The sequence below is a fragment of the Triticum aestivum genome, chromosome 2A (assembly GCF_018294505.1).
Source record: "Triticum aestivum cultivar Chinese Spring chromosome 2A, IWGSC CS RefSeq v2.1, whole genome shotgun sequence".
Taxonomy (NCBI): domain Eukaryota; kingdom Viridiplantae; phylum Streptophyta; class Magnoliopsida; order Poales; family Poaceae; genus Triticum; species Triticum aestivum.
The window spans coordinates 31,608,992-31,633,591 of NC_057797.1; the positions used below are offsets into that span (position 1 = coordinate 31,608,992).

At 46.3% G+C, this 24,600-nt stretch overlaps 1 protein-coding gene and 1 pseudogene across 1 annotated transcript; one reads left to right on the plus strand and one right to left on the minus strand.

The window, feature by feature from the left end:
• Positions 1 to 7,372: 7,372 nt before the first annotated feature.
• LOC123191429 (BTB/POZ and MATH domain-containing protein 1-like) lies at positions 7,373 to 8,200 on the plus strand (annotated as a pseudogene).
• Positions 8,201 to 19,294: 11,094 nt separating this feature from the next.
• LOC123184473 (probable 2-oxoglutarate-dependent dioxygenase AOP1) lies at positions 19,295 to 21,816 on the minus strand. The gene is made up of 3 exons (XM_044596576.1): positions 21,458 to 21,816; positions 19,792 to 20,122; positions 19,295 to 19,715 (listed from the first exon to the last, which is right to left on the minus strand). Exons 1-3 carry the CDS (start codon positions 21,814 to 21,816, stop codon positions 19,440 to 19,442), a joined length of 966 nt encoding a protein of 321 aa, XP_044452511.1. The 3' UTR covers positions 19,295 to 19,439.
• Positions 21,817 to 24,600: the final 2,784 nt, after the last annotated feature.

The window sequence follows — 24,600 nt, forward strand, 5'->3', positions numbered from 1 at the left end:
GTAAGCTGCTCCATCAGTCGCTTGTATCTTTTTTCTTCTTTGTTTGCCTTGTTGGTTCTCTGTATTGCCTGGCCAGTTGATGGCTGTGTTAATTCAAAGCCGGGCTCTTCTTGAGCCTTCATTCTAAAAAGAAAGAGGAGTTGCCAGGAGGAGGAGGAGGCTGAAGACGACGAACAGAGGAAGAAGGTCAAGGTAAATGACGGTGACGCTGATTGATATGGTCTCAGGAGTGGTGCAACGATCGATTAAAACAAATTTGAAATAGTCGGAACTCAACATCATGTACTCTGTTAATTACTTTTTTTGAAACGGAACACTCGACTCCATAACTCACATAGGTCCAACCAAGATGCTGGCCATACGAACACTTACATCATCTGGCATGTCCTCTAGCCAGAACTCCTGATCAACTTGGTAACGGGCACCGTAGGCAGCTAACTCATGAGCTAATTTATTACATGTCCACGGGGCGTAGCTAAAAGAAACATGGCTGAAGTTCAGTCGCGCGAAATCACGGATTTCTTGGAACAGGATACCTTCACTTGCCCAGTCTGAACCAGTGCATTGGAGCGCTTTCACCAACTGCTGGCAATCGAGTTCGACCTCCACATTCATCATACCCCAACTCGCTGCTGCCCTGAGTGCCATATCGCAACCTTCAGCCTCAGTTCGCATTGCTGACGCCATATGGTACAGATAACCTGCCCTTGACCCCCGGACATCACCTGTCTGATCCCGGATAGCAAATCCCCAGCCGCCCGTTCCCTTTTCGGCAGAGTAAGCCCCATCACAGTTAATTTTCATTCGGTCTCCCTCGGGCTTCCTCCATTCGTTTTGCATCTGTTGTCGGGGCTCAGTACAAGGTGGGTGACACAAGGCTAGTGAATCAATAGCCCAGTGATTGATCTCAGCTGTTAGACTATCCACCGGTCCAGTTTTCTCCCCCGCGTTAAGTTTATTCCTCCATGTCCACCACCTCCACAGCAAACATATTACGCGCACCTTTGTGTCCTCAGGCAACTGCAGAATTTCATGGATTAGCTCATGTGCGTCCTTGCATTCACATAGTCTTTCCCGCACAGGATCAAGTAGCAAAGAGCGCCACACTTTTTTCACAAGTTTGCATTTCAAAAACAGATGCGCCCCATCTTCATCCAGTCTCTTGCAGCACACACACAAGGTATCGCACTCAATCCCCCTCCGCTTCATGCTGAGCTTCACGGGTAGACTGTTGTGGGTGAGGCGCCAGAAGAAATGTTGTATCTTTGGTTGGCATGGCAGGCTCCATATCTCCTTCCATTCCCATCTGTTCGGTTGGGGGTTTGAGCAGTTTGGTAGACCCGCGTCCCTGGCCATGACATACAACATATAGGCTGACTTGACTGAGAAAATCCCCTTGCTATCATGGTACCATGCCCAAAAATCCTCATGGCCATCTCGTACAGGAGTAGCAAGTATGATTCTAGCTTCTTCCTCCTTAAAGATGTCCTTGACAAGCCTTTCATCCCAGCTCTGAGTGTTCGGATCCACCAGTTCACATACTCTAGTAAGTAAGCATCCTCCTCTCGGTGTAGTTGGAGTCCTAATTCCATCTCGGGAAAGCCATGGGTCCGTCCGGATCTTGATAGATGTGCCGTCCCCAACTCTATAAACCAACCCCTCTTTTAGGAGTGCCACTCCCTTCGAGATACTGTGCCAAGTATAGGATATCCCAGCATGTGGTTCAGCATTCAAAATGGATGTGTGTGGGAAGTATCTGGCTTTCAAAACCCGGGCACATAACGAATCTGGTACCGTCAGCATTCGCCATGCTTGCCTAGCGAGCATTGCGATGTTAAACCCGTATATGTCCCTGAACCCCATCCCACCATCCTTTTTAGCCTTTGTCAACAACTCCCAGCTCAACCAATGCATAGTGTTCTCTTTCTCCTTCTTCGCCCACCAGAACCGATATATCATCATGCTAATCTCTTCGCAGAGCGTCTTGGTAAGGTCAAAGCAAGACATAGCAAACGTTGGGATCGCCTATGCGCAAGCTTTGATGAGTACATCCTTCCCCATCTTTGACAATAATCTTTCCTGCCAGACCTGAATTTTCTGCCAAATCCTCTCTTTCAAGTATTCAAAAACTTGCTCTCTTGCTTGGGCAACATAAGCATGAAGACCCATGTATCTTTCTGTTATTGCTTCAGCCCGAATATGCAAAGCATTCAGAACTTCATTCTTTTGTAGCTGCCTTGTGTTCTTACGAAACATCACCGACGACTTATCATAGTTCACAACTTGTCCCGAGCACACCTAATATAGCTGTAGCATGTTTTGCAGCGACATAGCACTCTCTCGCGAAGCTTTAATGAGTACTAGGGAGTCATTTGCAAAAAGTAAATGGTTGAACCTCGGGGCTACATTGCAAATCTGAATGCCTCTTATTGATCCATCAACCTCGGCTGCATTCAACAAGGAGGAGAACCCTTCAGCACATAAAAGGAAGAGATAGGGGGAGAGGGGGTCGCCCTATCTCAGTCCTCTCTGTGGTATGATTGTATCTGTGCATTCACCATTAACCTTAATTTTATAGGAGACAGACTTCACACATAACATGATTCTGTCAATCCACTTTTCCTTGAAACCCAATTTATACATCATTTTCTCTAAAAACACCCACTCAACCCGATCATACGCTTTGCTCATGTCAAGCTTTACCGCCGCATAGCCATCCTTCCCCTTCCTTTTATTCTGCATATAGTGGGTACACTCATAAGCTAGTGTGTTGGGTGAGCTCAAGACTCTTCTTGATAAGGAGAAAGAAGGGCGTGAAGAGGTGTTGGGTGAGTTGCCACAGGTGTCGAGTCCGAAGAGGAGTTGCCAGGAGGAGGAGGAGGCTGAAGATGATGAACAGAGGAAGAAGCTCAAGGTAAATGACGGTGACGCTGATTGATATAGTCTCAAGAGTGGTGCAACAATCGATTAAAACAAATTTGAAACGGTCGGAGGAACTCAACATCATGTACTCTATTAATTACTTTTTTAGCTATGCTTGCTTGCATTGTAACCAAAACTTTTCTCCTCCAATTCAGCATTTGGCACACCTAAAATAGCTTCAGTGCTTGTAGACCTCGCTAGGTGGTCTACGGATCTGGTTGTAATTTCTATTATTTCTGGTATTCATTGTACTGCAACTAGTAGAAAAGGGGGCAACGGTTCAGGCCGGGTCAGCCCATTAGTCCCGGTTCAATCTAGAACCGGGACCCATGGGGGCATTGGACCCAGTTCGTGAGCCCAGGGGGCCGGCCGGGCCACGTGAGCCATTGGTCCCGGTTCGTCTGGACCTTTTGGTCCCAGTTGGTGGGACGAATCGGGACCAATGGCCTCGCTCCTGGCCCACCACCATTGGTCCCGGTTGGTGGCTTGAACCGGGACCAAAGGCCAGTTCCATTTGAGGAGTTCTTTCAGTTTTTCAATCAATTGTCCCTCGATAAAGCAACGGTCACCTGCTACTGTGTGTAAGTAGTACTACTTCTGTCATAAAGTCTCTCTATATAGCTCAGCTCTTTCATTGCATGTATTTATAATTATCCTCACTATATTATGCAGATTGAAGATCGCCGAATTGAAGAAAAGACAAATCGGTGATATTGGGTCATTAACACAAATCTCATAGATGCAACTCAGGTTAAATTTCATGCCACAGATACCGATGCCAACTTTCTACGATCGAAGGTAATAAATGAAAACAAAGATATAATACTCTTTCCTTACAACTTCAAGTGAGTGTTACTGTCTTGTGCATATTCGGTTTCCCTTATATATTAGTCAAGGTTATAGTAATGTAATTGATGAGTTATGCATGCATGTGCAGTTTCCACTATATTCTCCTAGAGATTAAGCTTGAGTAGGTATTAGTAACCGTCTTAGACTCAAGACGAAAAGATCCCCGGGACTATGCGGACATGACTCAAATGCTCGAGAAGTAAGTTAAATCGATCATTATCCACCATATCAGCAACTTTGTTCATTTCCTGATATATCAAGTAATTGTTTTCTTTGTCTGACAGGGTTTGGAAAAAATTCACCAAAAAAGCTCCGGGACTCCCGAAAATGCTGCAATTTAGACACCCGAAAGTAAGTACTATAGTAGCATGTTCTGCGCATCTCCTATTGATTAAAGCGCTAGTTTCATCAATACCATTTGGCATTCTTGCTTATCAGTTTGATTGACCTTTATTTCTTGTAAAGTGGTTGTGGCAGGAACAAGGGAATGATTTCTGTGGATACTACGTTTGCGAGTCCATCCGCCACACAACCTGTGAGCGGGGCTACTCTGGCGAACAATATGAAGTGCGTAAATAACAACATTCACAATTTTATTTTATTACCATCATTTATGTTGAGTTTCATTCATTCATATATATATGTATTGACCCCCTTCTTTAAATTAGATGTTTCGGAAGCGGGATGAACTCCTAGCACCAGCTCGCATGCGAGCAATTAAAGAGGAATTGACGGCATTCTTTCTTGACCACGTGATCGCTGAAGACGGAGAATACTATGTGGACCATGCGTCCGTATGTTAGGAGATTATATTTGTAAGAGATAATTATTGTATATATGTAGCCGGTAGTGTCAGATAGATATATGAGAACTTGTTGTTCGACCAATCTCTTGAAGAAGGAGAGGTGGTCGATACCACTTCTCTCTGTATGCATATATGTTCATGGCGATCTTCTGTTTTCTTCATTTGCTTACTAGCTAGCTAGCGTGTCTAGTCCTCTCTATATGTATGTATAGTACGTAGCATCGACCAAGCACGGACATAAGAAAGAACATTTCTCTCTATTAATTATAGCTAGCTAACTGCCACAGAAATGCTGACGTGTGGATACCTATTGGTCCGGTTGGTGCCACCAACCGGGACCAAAGGCCCTCCTGCCTGAGCTCCGCGCACAGGCCACGTGGAGACCCATCTGTCCCGGTTCTGGATTGAACCAGGACTAAAGGAACAGGGCATTAGTACCGACCCTTTAGTCCCAGTTCAGGAACCGGGACAAAAGACCTTTACGAACCGGGACAATAGGCCCTTTTTCTACTACTGTGTCATGTTTGAATATGAATAGATCAGAAATTTTCTCGCAAAAAAAGCACCATTTTACATGTCCTAAGTGTTTAATAAGAGTTTCTTTGATTTGGAATGGGCACGAATTTATAATTGGTATAATTAGCGGGGCTCCATTTCAGTGAAGCCGAAACACACATACATCCCAGCAGTTTGGAAACTGTCCGGATTTTAAGAGGTAATAGCACCCCAGGTACCCTAACTTGCACAGGATGTGATGATCTAGTCCCAAACTTGCAAAACTTGACCAAGCCATACCCCAACTTGCATCTCATGTGATGTTTTAGTCCCAGGCCAATCACAGCGCGCCAATTGGCTGGGCCCGTCAGCGCGTGCAGTTTTGTACAAAACCCCCTGCCGTTTGCCTGATTCAACCCGCGCCGCCTGCTTCCCTCGGCCGCCTCGCGCGACGGAAGGCTGCACCCGTCGAGGAGTTCCAGTGGCTCGGGCTGATGCTGTTCGTCGCCGTCCCGTTCCCAGGCACAGGAGCATGGACCGGCGCCATCATCGCGTCCGTCCTGGGCATGCCGTTCTGGTCAGGCTTGTCCGCCAAAGATTCAGAGTAACTGAAGTAGTAGTGAACAGATGTTGTGTTTCGCTGAATCCCTTGTGTTTGTAGCAACAGTGGATGATTGAGATCCAAATCGTAAGATGGTGTCACTCAAGATGGAAGTTTGTAACTAGAATTTCATGTCACAAACTTGTCTTTGTGGTAGCTGCAGGACGGAAGCTTCACTGCCGTAACATAGCGCAGGCAGATCCATCCATGTTACGAAACTAGAATGGATTTTTTACAGTACAGTTTTTTCGTAACAGCATTCCGTAAGATGGTTGTGTTCCGTTCCGTCTAAAGAAGAAGAATGCGTAGCTGGTGAACATTGGCGGTACTGCCTCCCTCGGTGCATGCTGATCAAAAAGAGAGATCCAAACGAGTAAAAACCATTGCACAGAAATGAAATTACCGAAGGGAAGCAAGGGGAGATGATGCAGTAAAACAAAATGTACCAGGCATGGATTCATGTAAGTGCTTCCTTAGCAGTCTCTACCATTAGACAAAGTGATAAGTATAAGCACTACAATTTCATCGTATGGACATACTATCAAAGAGGTAATTTCATGATTGACTGATCAATATTGCTGAAGTAAATATAAGTAAGAGATGTAAAAGGTTGACAAAATGAAGCAGTAGGGCAACGTCAAAACTGACCTGATAGCTCTTGTGAAACTCAGGTGATTGATCATTGGAATTGTATATAGTCTCAGCATCATTGAGAGGAGCCGATGAGTCGGAATAGTTCGTCTGGTCTGCAGCCTGGCGTGCCCCAGCTCTGCTGCGGGGCGCCGGGGTGGCTGCGGTGCTGCGGCGAGGAGCAGGCGTACGCGATGGCCTGCAGCCTGGCGCCGGCCCTCGAGCTCGCGCGCGCGCCCGGCTCCAGCAGCCTCGACGCGGCGGCGTGCACGAGGCGGCTCCACCTGGGGCTCCTCGCCGGCAGGTCGGCGCTGTGGTGGCTCCGCGGTGCGTGCGTGGGCGAGCCGGGCGCGGGCGGGCGCCGGCTCGGCGGCAGCATCACGACCACCGGCCCGGCTCATTGTCTCCTCCCCCTGCCGACGCCTCCACCTTCGTCTGCTTCTGCGGCCTGGGCGGCGCGGCGGGCCGGGACTCGAGGCCCATGAGGCGCGCGACGACGCCTGGAGGGGCGGCACCAGCTTTGCCATCGGCTCCAGCGGCCCCGCTCGGGGCGTGACGAGGAGGCTGCGGGGCCGACGGAGAGGGCTGCGGCTGCGGCGCGAGCCTGCGGAGCGAGGAGCTGCGGGCGGCCGAGGGGAGCAGGCGGGGCGGGTTGAATCAGGCAAACGGTGGGGGGGTTTTGTGCAAAACTGCGTGCGCTGACCGGCCCAGCTAATTGGCGCGCTGTGATTGGCCTGGGACTAAAACATCACATGAGATGCAAGTTGGGGTATGGCGTGGTCAAGTTTTACAAGTTTGGGACTAGATCATCACATCCTGTACAAGTTAGGGTATCTGGGGTGCTATTATCTCGGATTTTAAGGAGCTCATTCGGGACTATTGATTCTCCTGATCGAAATCACAACAACCAAGTCGATCGATCTCGCGTCTTTTTGCTAAAACATGTGAGAGAAATAGAGGGGAGGGAATTGACGTAATTCGGTGCGTGTTGTATTGAGCCTCTCAAATGATTCATATAGAGTACTACAAGGCTTGGAGGGCAAAAAACCTCTTCTAGAATAAGGCGGAAGATGACTACGAATCATATGTTACCGAATACAAAGATATGCCCAGCTGACTACGAATCATATGTTACCGGGCAGCCGTCTTCGGTGCACAAGACAGAGCTGAGGACGTTCAACCCAGCTGACGACACTAGGTTTTTTTCCCGGACCAATGAATTCAAAAAGAAAAAGATGTTGAGTCCGCTTTCCTTTTGAACGACCGCCTCACGATCGAGTGCATTGTCACTGTCATCAAAGAGCTGCGCGTGACTGAATCCAAACTGTTCCCCAAAATCGAGGTGCCAGTGCCACCCTCCGATATCACCGAGCATCTCGGCAAGCTTTTGGAAGACGACGAGGGATCGATACGATGTCACTTTCTGTGTTCGAAGAAAGGCCATAGGAGCTCACAGGTCCATACTCGCCGCCAGGTCACCTGTCTTCAAAGCGGAGCTCTTTGGGTCGATGAAGGAGGCGAGGACGCTGCGACGCGTTACCATCAAAGACATGCAACCTGATGTTTTCAGTGCCCTTCTCCATTTCATATATACCGATACTTTGCCTGAAGGTGATAAGAATACTGAGATGATCCGGCATTTACTGGTGGCTGCAGACAGATATGCCATGGAGAGGATCCTTTGCCAGAATCTGAACGTCGACACCATGGTAACCACATGGGCTTTGGCTGACCACCATAGCTGCGACAAGCTTAAAGATGCTTGCCTTGAGTACATCGCTTGTTCAAATGCCATGGATGCTGTGGTGGAAACCCAAGGCTATAAGAATCTCAAAGTGACTGACCCATCTCTCATAGTGGATCTGTTGGAGAGTACAAAAAAAGTTCCCAATGCATGAGTTGCTCATCATCATCATCATCATCATCATCATCATCATCATCATCATCATATATAGGTTGAGTTTCTACATCGGTACTGGATTGTTTTCTCTGACCTATATATGTGTCGGTTTCTGTTAAATCACGTGCTAACAGTATTAACGGGATAGTCAGCTCATATGAGATGTATCTAGCTAGAATGGTTAGGTTGATTCTCAAGTTTTATGAATGATGCGCTAGTTTTAGTAGATCAGCCCAACCAAAACTGAACCTGTAAATGATTAGTTTAGTCTTGAAGTTTTATTTATCAGGTTACAGCTGATTTTAGCCATCGATCGGATGAGCGCTTCTTTTTTTTGCAAGTTTGAGATTCTCACTGCATCAAAATTAGTGTTAATCTTCAGCAAAACTTGTTTTCCTTCTGTGCACTCTTTATTGAGCATTTGGTCTACATCTGCATGTAATGCTATGAGGCCTCATCTATCAGAATGGAACAGTGTCAAGCACAAGTGCACAACAATCTCGTGCTACTCTTTGAGTGCAACACAATTAGTAGGATTAACATCTACACTGTCACAGTGCTCGTTGTGTGGCCTTGAAAAGGAAATTCCAACATACATATTTATGATGAAATATTTACATTACGATGAAATATTTGGAGGCCTGTTTGTTATGAGTGTGTCGTTGAACAAAACAGTTGCTTCTCGACAATTTTACATGTTTGAAAAAGCTAGTCAGAGGTCTAACTTAATGAACTGGAGATGGCATTTGTGCAGTGAATCCTTTTCTTGGTCATCTACCCAAGCATCACTGTTGTCTGCGTTTATAGGTTTCGTCCTGTTCATAGACAGTCTATGATTGAAACCTGAGAGCGAGAGGTCAGTGATATTTTCTTGCCTACACTGTGAATGTAACTTGTTGCATAAATGAAAGTAGGCAAATATGTTTGCCCTGGTCATACATAACAGGTACAATCTACAAATAATAGTTCTTTATTTTTGACCTCGCAATTATTTGATTCCCCCATACACACATACACACACAGTTCATACTCACTTTGGAACATAAATTAAACCTGTTGCACCCACACGATAAAGGCAATTTACTAAATTTAAACTAGGGGCTAACCAGCGGTCGTCTCTCGTAACTAACCATCACTTGATCTACCCTCCCTCCCCCTCCCATGTCACTCCCGCGAGCGACCGGGGGGGGGGGGGGGGGGGGTAGCTGCCTCCCCTCCTCGCCGCCGCCAGGCAAAGCCCGCGGGCGTCGCCGGCGGGGCTCTTCATCCTTTCGCCCTGCGGCGGCGGCGGGCATTGCATCGTGCTGGCGAGGGGCGCGGCAGCGAGCTCTGCCGGTGGGTTCACAAGCACGTGGCGGCGGCGTGGTAGGCTTCGCAGGCGTCCGCACGTCCTAGGCTGGGGTGGCGACTGGGTCTGGCGTGGCCAGATCCGCGGTCGCCGGCCTTGGACGGCACGGGCCTCTCACTGGCGGGGCGCGGTGCATCTGTTGTGGCTCGCATGGCTGTCGGTGGCCGGTGTGCAAGGCCCGACATGGCGCCTCCTGTGGTCGTCTCAGGGAGGGATCTGATCGTTCGCGCGTCCTCATCGTCGGCCGGATGTCCGGCGGGCTCCTCGCTGATCTTACCTGGAGGCAGGGTGGGGCGTTGCAGGGGCAACGTGAGGAGGCTGGCTAGAGGGATGGGTGGTCTACCCACCCGTCACCGACCCGGGGACCGAGGGTGTGCCGGTCGAGGTCTCGCACCGCTCCGCCCCTCCTCTTTTTCCTGGCCTAGTTGCCTCCGGCTTCATTTGTCGATGTGTTGGCGGCTCCAACGATGGCGGGGGTCTACTGGTGGTGGTGATTCGTTCCTTTGGGCGGTCGTTGGGGGTGTCAGGTGGCAGGGCGGCGGCTCTGTGGTGGGAGTCGCGGTGTTCATGAGCGGAGCTCGCAGCTCGGGTGCGGACTGGCAACCTTGGTCGCGTGGGCGGTGGGGTGGCTCGGGCTCGGCGACCCGTGGTGATCGGAGATGGAGAGGTATATCGGGGTGAAATCCTTGTTTGACCACGGTCAGACCGACGGTGGCGGCGTCCGCGGGCGTCGTCCCCTTCCTGTAAGCTCTGTCGCGGTCTCTCCTGATTCTCCGTGGTTCTCGGATGAAATTCTTGACCTCCGGATCGGGTGGTGTCGAGGCTCTGGTGTCGTGCCCTTTCTGAAGGCACTACCTTGGAGCTTGCGGTTCGCTGGCAGTCAGCTATGTTCTTCACGATGGCTTGTTCTCGGTGGAGGGCTCCCTCACCTTCGTAGTGATGCTTGTTGTAAATCCGTTGTCCGCTTCGAGTTGGCTTAGCTGATCTCCAGCACCTTTGTATCTTGCTTTATGTGTGTGTGTGTGTGTGTGTGTGTGTGTGTGTTTGGGTGATGTGTTGTATGGTTCAGTTGTACGAGGGTCGATGCTTTATATATAAAGCGGGACGAAAGCCTTTTTCAGTTACTAACCATCACTTTCCCTCTAGGACCAGGAACAAATTTCTCCCATTCATCCTCTGGGAATGGAGAAACCAATGTGAGCTCAAAGATCCTAAGCAAATAGCTCCATATCACCTTGATTTGCATGTAAGCAAAATCCGCTCCCAAGCAGGCATGTCTCCCACCACTAAACGACGTGTGCGATAACTTGCCGCCAACTCTGTCCTCCTCTCTCTTGGGGCTAAACCGATATCACTACTAGGAAAAGGCCTACTAATGGCGCACCAGTTTTGCCTACTAATGGCGCACCAGTTTTGCCTACTAATGGCGCATCACTGGTGCGACATTAGTATCACGCCATTAGTATTTTTTATTAATGGCGCACCACTGGTGTGCTATTAGTATCTGGTATACTAATGGCGCACCACCTAATGCGCCATTTGTATATAACACCATGCGCCATTAGTATGCCTCACAGGGGCCATATTTAACCATGTGCTTTGGCACACTAATGGCGCACTGCGGATAGGTGTGCCATTAGTATACTTGGCATACTAATGGCGCACTCTGTCTTGATGCGCCATTAGTATCCTTTGGCATTTTAATGGCGCACCTTGTGGTGATGCACCATTAGTATGAATATTTGTTTTTTTTTACTTTTTTGATTTTTGCACAGGTTACAAAATATATTATTTGACAGAATATAGACAGTAGCACACAGCAATAGCAGATTCATCGAATACAATAGAAGATTAGTCTCCGAATACAATTCATCATATTAGTCTCCGAATTCAAAAGACCGAACAAAGATAAAACATTACAAGTCTCGAGACCGCGAGTATCGAGTTTGTCGGAAGTAATACTAATCCTAACAAGTCCTACTAATCATCATCATACAACTTCTACTCGTTATTCATAACAATTCATACGATCATCATCTTGATAGTCATCGAACCAACCGTACTTAATTATTCTGAGCACATGATCATCAGTATTAGGCAGGACCTAAATACCCCATTTAAGCTAAAATAGCATAAAACAATATAGACCCTGACTCTCCATTATGGAGAATGGAGAACATCCTGTCTCCAATTCTTGCACTTCGCTTCCTTTTGCTTCCAAGAAGCTCCTTACGACTGTCCATACATTTTTTCCATCCTTTGATTTTCATGTCTCCACTTCTTTTAGAAATCTCGTATGGACAGTTGAGATTCGTAGGACGACCTGGCTGTATGTTCAAAACATTAAGACTACCTTTCTGATACATCATATGAGGCACACAATACTCTGGGATTATCTATTGAGAAACATAGTAATAACTTCATAGTTAGCAAAGATGTACTAGTTTTAGAAGTATGCAAAAGATGCACGGATGTCGTAATAGTAAAAATCTTACCAGGGTATCTCCATGGTAGTTACCGTAATTGAACACATGCACTAGTGGCACGTATTTACCATAATGTTGAGGAGTTTGATTGTGGATAATGTAATTCTCAATGTCAGTACAAAATCCGACCAGATGATTTTTCTCCTTGTAAGTTGTTAATTCGGAGCCATCGGTGTAGTGGGTTTTGTCTACCATCTCCCGCACATTCTTTGAACAATAAAAATAAGCTGTCAACTATTTTGAAATAAACAATATAAATTAGCTAATAACTATGTTTGAGAAACTCACATAGCGGTAGAACTGGAGGCGTATCAACAAGGGCCCAAATGTCCATATTGTCTTGGTTGATGTCAGGATTACCAAGATCCATGGTGATAAGCATACCCTCATCACAACCATACATTTTGCAAAATGCTTCCCAATTTTTGCAACCAAAATGGGTTACGCTCTCAGAATTATATAGATTTACTTCAAAGTCCACATCGTGATGAGTCCTTAGGTGAATTTTCTTTGTTTCAGAAATTTCATGGTCTTCAAAATCCATCCTCTCCAAGACATAGCGTCTTGCATGGCATGCGATAAGCTATACTCGAATTGTAAAAGATGAGAATTACACGTTGAAATAGTTGAAGTCATGCTTAATTATGAAAATAACACTTGTCGTCGTTGTGTACCGTTTCAACTTCGAAGGTCTCCTCGAGCTTAATGCTGAAGCACCGATCATCGTCCAGGTGAGGCATGTCGCACAGACCTCGATCGTCGTGGCACCAGTCGCACTCCGCCGGGAGACTTTCATCGTCCGATGATGATGATGACATATCCTACGTTCATAATTCAAAACTACATCATTTAGGGTTTGTCGACACCGAGGCATCCTAAAGCTAAGCTTTTATCATTTAGGGTTTGTCGACGCTGAGGCACCCTAAAAGCCTAAGCTTTCATCATTTAAGTTCTTATCGACACCAAGGCACCCTAAAATCCAAGGTTTTATCATTTAGGGTTTGTCGACGTCGAGGCACCCTAAAAGCCTAAGCTTTCATCATTTAGGTTTTTTCGATGCCGAGGCACCCTAAAAGCCTAAGAGTACATCATTTAGGTTCTCATCGACACCGAGGCACCCTATAGAAGCCAAGTTAAGTTTTCATCATTTAGGGTTTATCGATGCCGAGGCACCCTAGGTTGGGCCTAATCACTTGGCACTAATCACTTGGCTCTATTGCCACCTATGTTGAGTTTTTTATCTAGGGTTTATCGATGCTAAGGAGAATTCTAAGTTGGGCCTAATCACTTGGCTCTATTGCCACCTATGGTTTAATGCAGCAAGAATGGCGGGGCAGTTGATCCTACTTAACTAAGTACTACGATACCCCGGCCCATGCATTAGTCGCAAGTACCCCATATGTCCTATTTTTAGCAAAGTCATGCTAAAATTCACGGAAAATTTCAGCATGACCTTTGCTGAAAATAGGACATATGGAGTACCCGAATTTGCCGGAACGGAAGTTAATCGACATTCCGTCAGACTCAAGGGCCTCTCGAGGTACCTGCAAATTCATCACGACACAATGGTCGGAGACAAAACCCAGCCACAGACCATATGGTCCTCTGCTTTCATATGGAAAAAAATCAGCTCAACTTATGTGAGCTTCCATTCCAAATATAATAGGTCACCAAACAAAAAATCATCCAGATATAATGATACAGCAAAGAAACAACTTAATCCATGCCTCAGCTTATGAACAGTCATTACTTCAAATACAGAAGAAGGAACAATTTATTTGTGACATAGTTACAAATGATGACAGAATAAAGCAACACCCTGCACTAGCCTAAAAACAAGTGAAGTTTCACCCATATAAGAACAACTTTATAAAATCAGAGAAGTCGCTAAATTTTTTGTATCCTTCATATACACTGGAGTATAATGCTTTATAATGTTCCATCATCATTACAAAAAATTGACAATTGTCCATAACAGTTAACTGAAATTTTTCCTCATAGCTTGGGTGGGTTAAGTACTAGGAGACTTTGTAATGTGCAGTACAGGTGCAGTAACAGGCTTCTGAGTTAAGAAAATATTTTTGTTTGATTTTCAAACCACACACTTACTTTCAACTATAAACAAAACTGACTTGCTGTTAATGAAACTCATGGTGGAACTAACTACTAGCAGCATGTCATTATCATGGCAGTCCACTATATATTTTTATGACAAAATACATCATTATCAGGGCACATTATGGCCATTTTCTTACATGATGCTAACTGTACCTAACTGATTTTTTTGACAGTAGCTCCTAACTGTACCTAACTGAATTTTTTGACAGTAGCTCCTAACTGAATTTTCTGCTTAAAGGGAAGGCTGACTTAAGTGGCAAGATGATACAATTTGCGTAACATAACAATATATGCATCTTAATATAACACCATCTCCTAATAGAAATAGTATCCAGATCTACTAGGGGGCAAAGTAGAACTGATATTCTTTTGCTGACTTCTAGTACAAGGTATAGAAGAGGAGGTAAGAGAAGAAATAGTGACATTTCTCTTAGCAGGAGACTTTTTCTCTCTTCTAGAAACAACAGTAAATTTCTCCTCCTCTTCCACTACAGTATCATGCCAACTTAGACACAGGGAGGCGACATTTCCATTCGAGTCATGAATATCTAAACAGTGTTCAGTTTTCTTACTAATTTGTTCCCTGGATAATACCAATTCCTTGAGAACATGAATAAAATCAAAATTATCCAGAGGTATATCAACACCCATCATTGATGCTCTAAACATAATCTCCTTAGCTACTTAATTCCCCAACCCTAGCTACTTAATTCTCCAACCCCTTTTCTTGTCCAAAATTCTCCAACCCCTAACCCTAGAACACATCAGAAGGAAATCAAGAGGGGAAGAGGGGGAAGCGGCTCGGGTGCTCACTAGGGAGGTCGAGGGCGACTCGGGGTAGCCGGAGCTAGTCGAGGGGGCGCGAATTCAGCGTCGAGCGGTGGCGATGGTGGCCGAGGCGGAGGAAATCGGCGGGCGTCCGAGGAGGCGCGGGGGGCGGCGACGGAGACGGAGGCGCGGGGGCGGCGGCGGCGTGGGGGCGGCGACGGAGACGGAGGCGCGGGGGCGGGGGCGGCGTGGGGGTGGCGACGGAGACGGAGGCGCGGAGGAGGCGGCGGCGTGGGTCGGGGCAGCGGGGGGAATTAGCTAGGGGGCGAGGGAGAGGGAGGAAGGGGATCTGGCGAGAGGGATGGAATTAGCTACGGGGGAATCTTACTAATGGCGCACCCGCGGTCGGTGCGCCATTAGTAATCTTTTTTTTACATAGCAATGGCGCACCAGGCAGAGGTGCGCCATTAGTAATCTTTTTTTACATAGCAATGGCGCACCAGGCAGAGGTGCGCCATTAGTAATCTTTTCTTTTATATAGCAATGGCGCACCAGCCAGAGGTGCGCCATAAGTAATTTTTTTGTTGCATGTAATAATTTTTTAGAAAATGAATATGAATATGAAACAGTAATATTTTTTTATAAAAATAGTAATAATTGTTGTTTAACAACAATTGTAGTCTACACTTCTTTATTATTTTTTTTAAATGAAGAGGGGAGAGGAGGCGGAGCTCACCGGGGAGCGGGGGAGGGTGCGGGGGTGCTCGTGGCGGTGGTGGAGCGGGGGAGGGTGCGGGGGGTCGTCGGCGGCGGTGGTGGAGCGGGGGAGGGTGTGGTGGGTCGTCGGCGGCGGTGGAGCTAGCGGGGGAGGGTGCGGTGGGTCGTCGGCGGCGATGGAGCTAGCGGGGGAGGGTGCGGGTGGGATCGAGATCGAGATGGAGGGGAATCAAGATCGAGATGGAGGGGGATCGAGATCGAGTGTCCTCATGAATATTCAATATTTTATCATATTGAATATGAAAAAATATCATCAAATTTGAAAAAATATTCATGAATTCAAAAAGTGCCCATGAAATTTAAAAATATTCATGATATCAAAAAGTGCCCATGAAATACAACCGAGAAATGAAGACTACGATTTAAATACAGTCGATCTTAGCTAGCTATCTGTTCATAATCTTCTTGCCCTTCTTTTTCGCAAATTGAGTTCTTCTGTGGAACGGACGTCCTTTAAGTAGGGTGGTCCTGCTTCTTCTTGTGATGTATGTTGCTACTTCATCGTCGTCGTCATGTTCGATCTTCGGGTCGCCGTACTTGTCGAAGTCTTGCTCATTGGCTACTCCATTCATTCCGATGATCTTCCTTTTGCCTCTCCTCACGACAACATGACTGGGCTTTGACGGGTCGGTAATGAAGAAGCATTGGTCCACTTGGGAAGCCAGTACCCATGGCTCATTTTTCGCGGTGACGTTTGCGCCCGCGGTCTTGGATTTGGCTTCGGGTATAACCATGGTGGTGAAATACCGGTCTTCTTTTAGGACGCTCTTGGCCCATCTGACACGGAACATCGGGACCTTCTCTCCAGCGTAGCTCAGCTCCCAGATCTCCTCGATCCTTCCGTAGTATCTGTCCTTGTCGTTACCGGTGTAGGATTCCATCGTTACCCTGGAGTTCTGATAACCATCGCTCTTCATGTCCTTGTCCTCGGTGTAGAATGTGTAGCCGTTGATATCGTACGCCTCATAGGTCATCAGGTTGTGCTCGGTGCTCTGTGACAAGGCGAATATGAGTTGTTCTTCCACGGAAGAATCCTCATGTAAAGGGTACGACAGAAGCTTCTGCTTGAATTCGGATGTAACTTTTCGAGTAGATGATTTTTCATATAAAAAACTTTTTCATCCGAGTTCGTACGCAAAAGTTATGCCCATTTTACAAATTCTCGAGAGATTTCGCAAATAAAGTCGAAATTCATATTTGTAAATTTTCACAACAACTAGACCATATATCACATGGGAAACTTATTTTCTTTTATTTTTTGACATTTCCATTATTTTTGTTTATTTTCTAAAAAACTGAAAAGGCGGTCCACGGGAGGGGGGGTGCATTCGGTGGAAGTGGTGGCCAAGTTACTAATGGCGCACTAGTAATGGCGCACCATTCCAACGGTGCGCCATTAGTAGTTTTGAAAAAAATTAAAAAAAAATTCACTAATGGCGCACCGTGGATATGGTGCGCCATTAGTATTTGGACACTAATGACGCACCAACACATGATGCGCCATTAGTATATAGTAATAGCGTACCACATGTCTGGTGCGCCATTGCTGTCAATTTCATCTATAGCCTTTTTCCTAGTAGTGATGGATCATACACATGCAGATCTCTATAGATGCACGACAGATTGTTGCCAACCACCGTGGAGCTTGCCAAGGTATGCCCTTCGGGGATCTCATATTTTTCGCCTTCTCTGGTTCGCAGAGTGAAGCTCTTCTTTGCCTGGCGGATTAGCAGAGGTGATGCAGAGTGCATCCTTAGTGCCTCCTTGATGGAACAATGCAAGGTGCCCATCTTCGACAAGGTGATGTAATCTACGGGCTCTCCGTGTTTCCCAATGAGTTTATTCTGCTTTTTGATTGCGGTTGTCATGTACTGTTCATGGCTGAGTAAGCAGGCTCTCGTCTAGGTTGTGGTGCTTGAGCTGGCGTGATGCCCACGGAACAAGAGGGCGATTAGTAACCCAGTGATCTCTTCCTCAGTCATGCAACGCTTGTCCCTGTACTTCCCGTCTATGAAGTTATGTAGCACGTCGGCGCCGACACGGCCTGAGCTCTTACGTGATCTCACTATGCCACGGAATATTTCTCCTAGCTTAGCACGCGCTCTGTCACGTCACTTGTGGGATGGGATCAGGGGATAAGGGAGGAAGAAGCTGATCAGGTGGAAGCCATCTTCACCGAGATCATGGAGGAGTGTGCACACTTCGTCCGACATCTTCTTGCGGATCTTCTCTCCTAGCAGGCACCTACAGGCCGAAATAAAATGAATTACATCCATGTTCATACACCAATTAGCGACGACTACAGCCGAAGGAGTGCCAGCATAGCTCCTCCCTTATCGAAGATGGGCAAACCTTATTGTATTAGGCAGTCGGGAAGTCGTCGTGCTGAGGCACCAAAGGACCAGCGCACCAGAACGACAACCATCGTAAATGATGAGAATCGTATAGAAGAAGGATCGAACTTGTTGAACAAGTACACAGATGAAAGAAGACTGATCCGAAGCAGATCCATCAAAGACAAACATCGACCAAATCCCCCGATATTCACCGGAGAAACACCTCCACACGCCCTCCAATGACGCTAGACGCATCACTGGGACAGGGGCTAGGCGGAAAGAAACTTATTTCATCTTCAGAGAGTCGTCGCTGGGACACAAACCTTAGTCAAAACTCAAAAAAGACCTAGAAAAGGAGCAGGAGCCCTCCCGCAGGCGAGGGCCATGATCCACCACGCCTCCATGGCCCTAAGGCCACAGACAACGAGGCAGATTAGAGGCGGCACCGGTCAGAAGCGGGAAACCATAGTTGGAGACGATCGTGGGCAGGAGGTGTTTTGGGTGTGACTGTTGTTGTTGCCTTTGGCTTCAGTATAGTCAGTAATAAACATAGCACACATGAGAATTGACATAGCGTCATGGTGTACCGAGTAAATTTATTCCATTGTAATAACCATTTGCTGTAGCATGCGAAAAAACAGAGTGGGGATGTTGCTTTTGAAGAATCCACATACTTTTGAGCTAAATTAAGATGTTAGGAAATTGAGTTAAATGAAATATGCAACATGAAGCTAGACAATAGGAAGTCGTAACAAAGCCTGACATAGGCCCTTACTGTGTGCCCATGTGGACTTCGAGGACTAGAGCTTTGCAAGAGCTCATCCTCGTCCTCATTTTGAACCTAAGCATCGATCACTCTCTAAAAACCTGCCATTTTATCCTTTGAATGTTCTGATTTCGACCATTATTCCAAACTATGTTGCTGGAACCTTGCATGAGGTGATTTTCATGTCTAATCATGATTACGAAAACATTATGTATTACTAGATGATAGTGTTAAGTATATAGTACAAATTATTCCATGGCTCCTCTCTAGATCCGCTACATGTTGCAACCTGGGGATAATAAATTGACCAAGTTGCCCTCGTGGTTGCGATAAGCCTAGTGAAAAAACACTGTTAGTATAAACTTGAGGTCATCGGTAAATATAAAATAACATAAAAATGTTCGATTTGCCATGGTCAAAAGTCTAACGTCAGATTTGTAGTCAAGTCCTGAATATTATTAAGAAGATATTTAACTAAGATAAAAGTCTGAACAAAACTGAAAACATAAGAAAACATTATTCGACAGATAAACCCATAGGAGAGCGTACGTGCTCAACTATGTAAGCACAGGCGAAAATAAAGGAAAAATGTTCCATGCAGAGTTCCTTCCGCGGTCATATCTTCATCGGTGAATTCATCACACAGCTGGTCCATCTAGATCTTTAGCTACTCCGCAGAAAGCCTTGAGCGCGTCGCCTGATTTGCGGCCTTCGTCCGAGTACTGGAAGGCGCTGTACTCGTAGGGATCGCACGGACGGTAGACCAGAGGGTGGCCCTCGTCGACGAGCTGCTCCATCGCCCGCACCGTGGAGCCTTGGGTGGGCATGCAACCTAGCACCACGGAGAAGCGCTCCCGATTGCTCGGCGTCCTGACACGGTGGAGGCAGGCCCGCACCCGTCCGTTGGTCACCACCTGCAGCCAGACGGTTAAACAATTCAGTACACTGCCGGGGAGGGGAAGAGAGGTATATATATGGCTTTGGCTTTACGTTGAGTAGCTCGCCGGCGAGGATGACGACCGTGTCCGGCTCAGGAGGCACGGCGAACCAGCTTCCGTCCTTGAGCTGCACCTCCAGACCCTCAACCTCGTGCTGCACGATGATGGTGGTCATGCCGTAGTCACGGTGCTCCGGCAGGCTCAGCTTGGACGTGTTCTCCTCCGGGCAGATGCCGTAGTAGGACATCCTGAAGCTGTAGCAGAGCTGGTCGCGGTGCGAGTCGAGGGTGTGTTCGTCTCGGACACCGAGGCCTTCCAAGACCATCCTCGTCACCGTCTTCTCCAGGCTGACAGCATTCTTGGCGAACTCCCCAACCGTGTCACTGGAGTGAAACAACAACAATGTTGGGATCCATATGCATGTCAAAAATATAGAGACTTTTTATGGTACATCATACTACCTAACATAGTGGGTAGTATTTAGTTGATCCAATGGTCAGTATTGATCCATAAATTTTTTACTCAAGGGCATATTAGTAATTCTCAATCAGAGGTAGATTTATTCTTTCTTCATAATTATATTAATCTAATTAATTAAGTTAATCCCATCTGACGCGACACTGTTCCTCTGCTGCTCGCCGGCGCAAGGACCTCCGCTATACCTGCTCCCTTGCAGCCAGTGCGTGCACACAGAACAACACGGCTTCATGTGGCTTCAGACGGCCGATTTGATTTTCATTTGATGAGTAGCAACGGCAACGCGGCTGACAGGGCAATGGCGAGCAAGGCGGCGCGGGTGTGCGACGGCTGGAAGTGATGGGCGGGGTGGTGCTGCGAGGCGATTGACAAGTTCGATAACTCCCTCGGTGCACTCCCAACTCACAAGCCTCATCGCGGGGAGGCACGAGCGGGTGCATATGCGGCCCACGTCACATCTGCTCCCTCGGGCTGCCAGAGCTGCCCCGCGAGAGAGGCACGGCGACGGCGACGGGCCTGGTTCAAGCGCATGGTGCGGAACCCCTGATCACAGGCCAAGAGCGTCGGGCAGCTTGTCGGCCCGGAAGTGTCCAGCGTTGACTCGCCCGAGGAGCAGAAGGGTGAATGGAAGACTTATCAACTGCCAATCTTTGATCCCGCCCTCGTGGAGCTCTGCTCAACGCCATCGGCCTTGTAATCACAAGGTGAGTTGATGCAATAAAGAAAATCACAGCGGACCATATGTGCTTGTGGCCATCAACAAGCGTCTCGCGTGCGCACTTATGTTACGAGAGCAAGCAGTGATCTGATTGTTGCATATGTGCGTGACGTGATTGTCTATCCGGCCGGCGGAGCTTTTCTACATCGTTGTGTCCTATCTACGTGAGGGAAATTCCAGCTTGGGGCACGAACCGAGGCCGTCAGCTTTGCTTCGTCGGCGGCCGTGGCTTGTCTCCGAAAAGTACAGGGCGGCTTGCCGGCGTGGACTGGGCAAGAGATGATGGGAGGAAAGGTTGGCCATGGCAGGGAAGAAACTTGACCGCGTGATTGATAAATACTGAAGTACCCAAAATGCCCTTAACTAGTAAATATACTACCCAAAACCTGGTGTAGTATCGAGTCATCTGGGCCCTCCAAACCATAGAAACGAACGGCCCAAATTGACTTGATGCACTGTAAAAGGTCTCAAAATATATTGTATATGTATAGAGCGGATGATGAAGAATCATGTGCTCTCTCACCAGAAGGCGGGGTTGCCCTGCGGCCAGAGCAGACAGGCGAAGTCGCTGATGTGGCAGGCGTCGGTGACATCCTTGATGCGCAAGCTCTCGTACGCCATGCCGGGTATCTGCCCGATGTACCCTCCGTACTGCATGTCATTGTTGGTGTTGCGTTGCTTGGCCTCCGCGGGGAGCGCGAACAGCTCCGGCATGGCGCGGCCGAACAGCGCCTGCCGGATGTCCTCGTCCAGCCCGACGTGCTGGACATGCACCACAACGCAGCCGTGCGCCACCATGGACGCGGTCACCGCGTCCCGGGCTTCGTCCCACCCTGGCCGGCCAGGCTCCAGCCCTCGAAGGTCGACCTTGGTGATCTCCATGAGCTGCTGCACAGTGCTGGCCGGTATTCTGGGTTTCGTGCGTGAATTCGTCCCTTGGTGTTCGATCGGAACGTTCTCTTGGATCTTAATTGGTGTGAGTTGCTTGATCGTAGCAATTTATAGCAGTGTGCGTCTCGTCTAATGCTTGTACTAAAGATACTTATTTTGTGATGGAGAAAGTAATCTTATATATCTTATATATTAACTAATTGGATGCATCATACGATATCACGTACCTAATAAATTAAAAAAGAAATCTCTGAATCACGTATGATAAAAAAAAAGAGATATCATGTCCGTGTATAAATAAATAAACAAATCTCAGAATCAAGATCACAGCTCTAGAAAAATAAACTTGGAACAATCACGTATGATAAAAGAAGAGATCTCATCGCCATAAAAAGAAGATCTCACGTGCCTCATAAATGAAAAAACAGATCTCAGAATCATGTTCAATGGAAGAAACAGATCTCACGTCCCTAATATTAATGAAAAAAGAAATCTCCGAATCACGTACACTAAAAGAAGGATAACGCTAACGCACACACGTGTGGTGTGAGTCAAACCCGCCCACACGCCCTATAACATACAGACCGCGCCATGTCACCGCATGCATGCATGTGAAAATCTTTTTGGATTTTCCGTCTTTATATCTCTTAAATGAAAAATTCGATTGAAGATCCGTTTTCATCATTAAATCTCTCACGACGAGATCTTCGAAACTAGATCTCATATCAATATATTTCGACGAATTTTTTTAGGGTTAAAAGTTGACATGTCTATTGCACATGAATTACCATGATGTTTACACTGAAGTTGCCATGATATATTTTAGCTATTTTTGTCTACATTTAAAAATAATTTTTGACATATTATAAAACGGAGAATTAAGAAACGAGACCTTCCATGAACCATAAACTAAAGTTGCCATGATACATGCACTTAGAATTGTCATGGTTCATACAAAAAATAATTTTCATGGTCAAAGTACTGGAATTGCCATCATCAAAAAACTAAAATGGTCATGCTCTACAAACTAAAATTGCTACATGGCAACTTTAGTTTAAGCACTATGGCAACTATTGTGTAAACATCATGGCAACTTTTGGGCAAAAAATAATTTCATCGAAACATATCAACATGGGGTCTAGTTTTGAAGATCTCGTCGCGATGGATTTAATGGTGAAAACGGATTTTTAATTCAATTTTTTAATTAAGAGATAAAACATCTTTAAGCCGAAAACCAAAAAAAATTCTGCTGATGTCATCTATTCATACGTGGCAAAATGAGTGATAATGGAGATGTGTGGGCGATGTGCAAAATGCCACACGTGTGGACGTTACTTTTTTTGTAAAAGAAAGAGACACCCGCAAAAAAAAACTCAGAATAGTCACGTACGGTAAAAGATGACTATGGCTGCCGCATTAATACTAGGGCGAATATGGAACGTTGGATCACAATGATCTGTTTCACATGGATATTTCCATCATGCATGCCCTCAGATGATGTCATCACGTACGCATCCTCCTCCTTTTTTCACATACGTATCATCTTTTTCTCACGTCGACGGAGCTTCCTTCATCATCTTTTCCTCCATATCCAATCACTTATTATTTGAGGTTGATTTTGTAGCCACGTTTGGCTCACCTACCCATATCCCTGCAATTGTTGCTTCTAAAAAGTAGATTCCACACCCCTGCTCCCCGATTCAATCTGAGCGGCATCTAGCGGGTTCGCAATTTCCATATGTATTGCTGGGCCGTAGCGGCCGACGGATTCGCAGCAGCCCTACCATGTACAAGGTGCAATGTTCAGATCGGCATACATCAACTTGCACAACACCATCCAACACGTGCATGTATACAGGCTATGGATGCATGTTGCATGAGCATGATCGCTCAGGTTTGACAACTTAGGAGGTACATACGAGTATGTACAGATCCTGTTTTTCAGTGGTAGCTCTTGGTAACAATACAGCATTGTCTTTACCCATAGATTTCTGATAGTTCCTCCTCCTTGTTTCTCATATTAATATTTCCGTATTTTTTTGTTCTGTCCAGAAAAAAAGTGGAACCAGTTCTTAATTCTCTACAATAATTTCATGAATTGGTGGTCTTCTTGAAGGAAGGCGGTGGCCAGGGCAATACCACCTTAAGGATTAGAACAGTTGCAGCATGTCTAATTTTGTAAGCATCCGAAATGCATACATTTTTTTATGGTGAGGAAGTATACGTTGTTTATGTTCTAGTGTGTTCACTCTTTTTCTACAGTATATATTAATTCACCTTCCTTAATTAATTCCATTCGAAGTAAATATAACTCTCCTTCACATGGTCTATTAGATTACAGCAAGCTAATTCATCATGGTAAATATAATTTGATTGTTTTCTTAATTTCTAAATGTGCTTAGTTCTAACTTACATGTCAGACATAGCTGTTCACATTGCAGCTGATAGTTGAAAAATCATCTTCGTGGCTAACTCATCTTCAAGGCTACTTCTATTTTTCCCACAAACAAAGCCTACTTCTTATTTCCCCAAGGAATAATGTTTCCTCCCACTGACGGCATGATGCCAACACATGTACGACATAAAGAAATGCTTTTCGGTGTTCTAATATTATTTCCTTTAATTTAGTTCGATCTTTGCTTTGACTACCTTTCTGTCACAAATTAGAAGTATGCCCTGCAAATGGAACTTAATATGTTTATACTTATCCTGAAAATGTACTTTATTACATCCTTTGTGTTTGTTTTTCACCTGAAAAACCAACAAGGTGTTGTT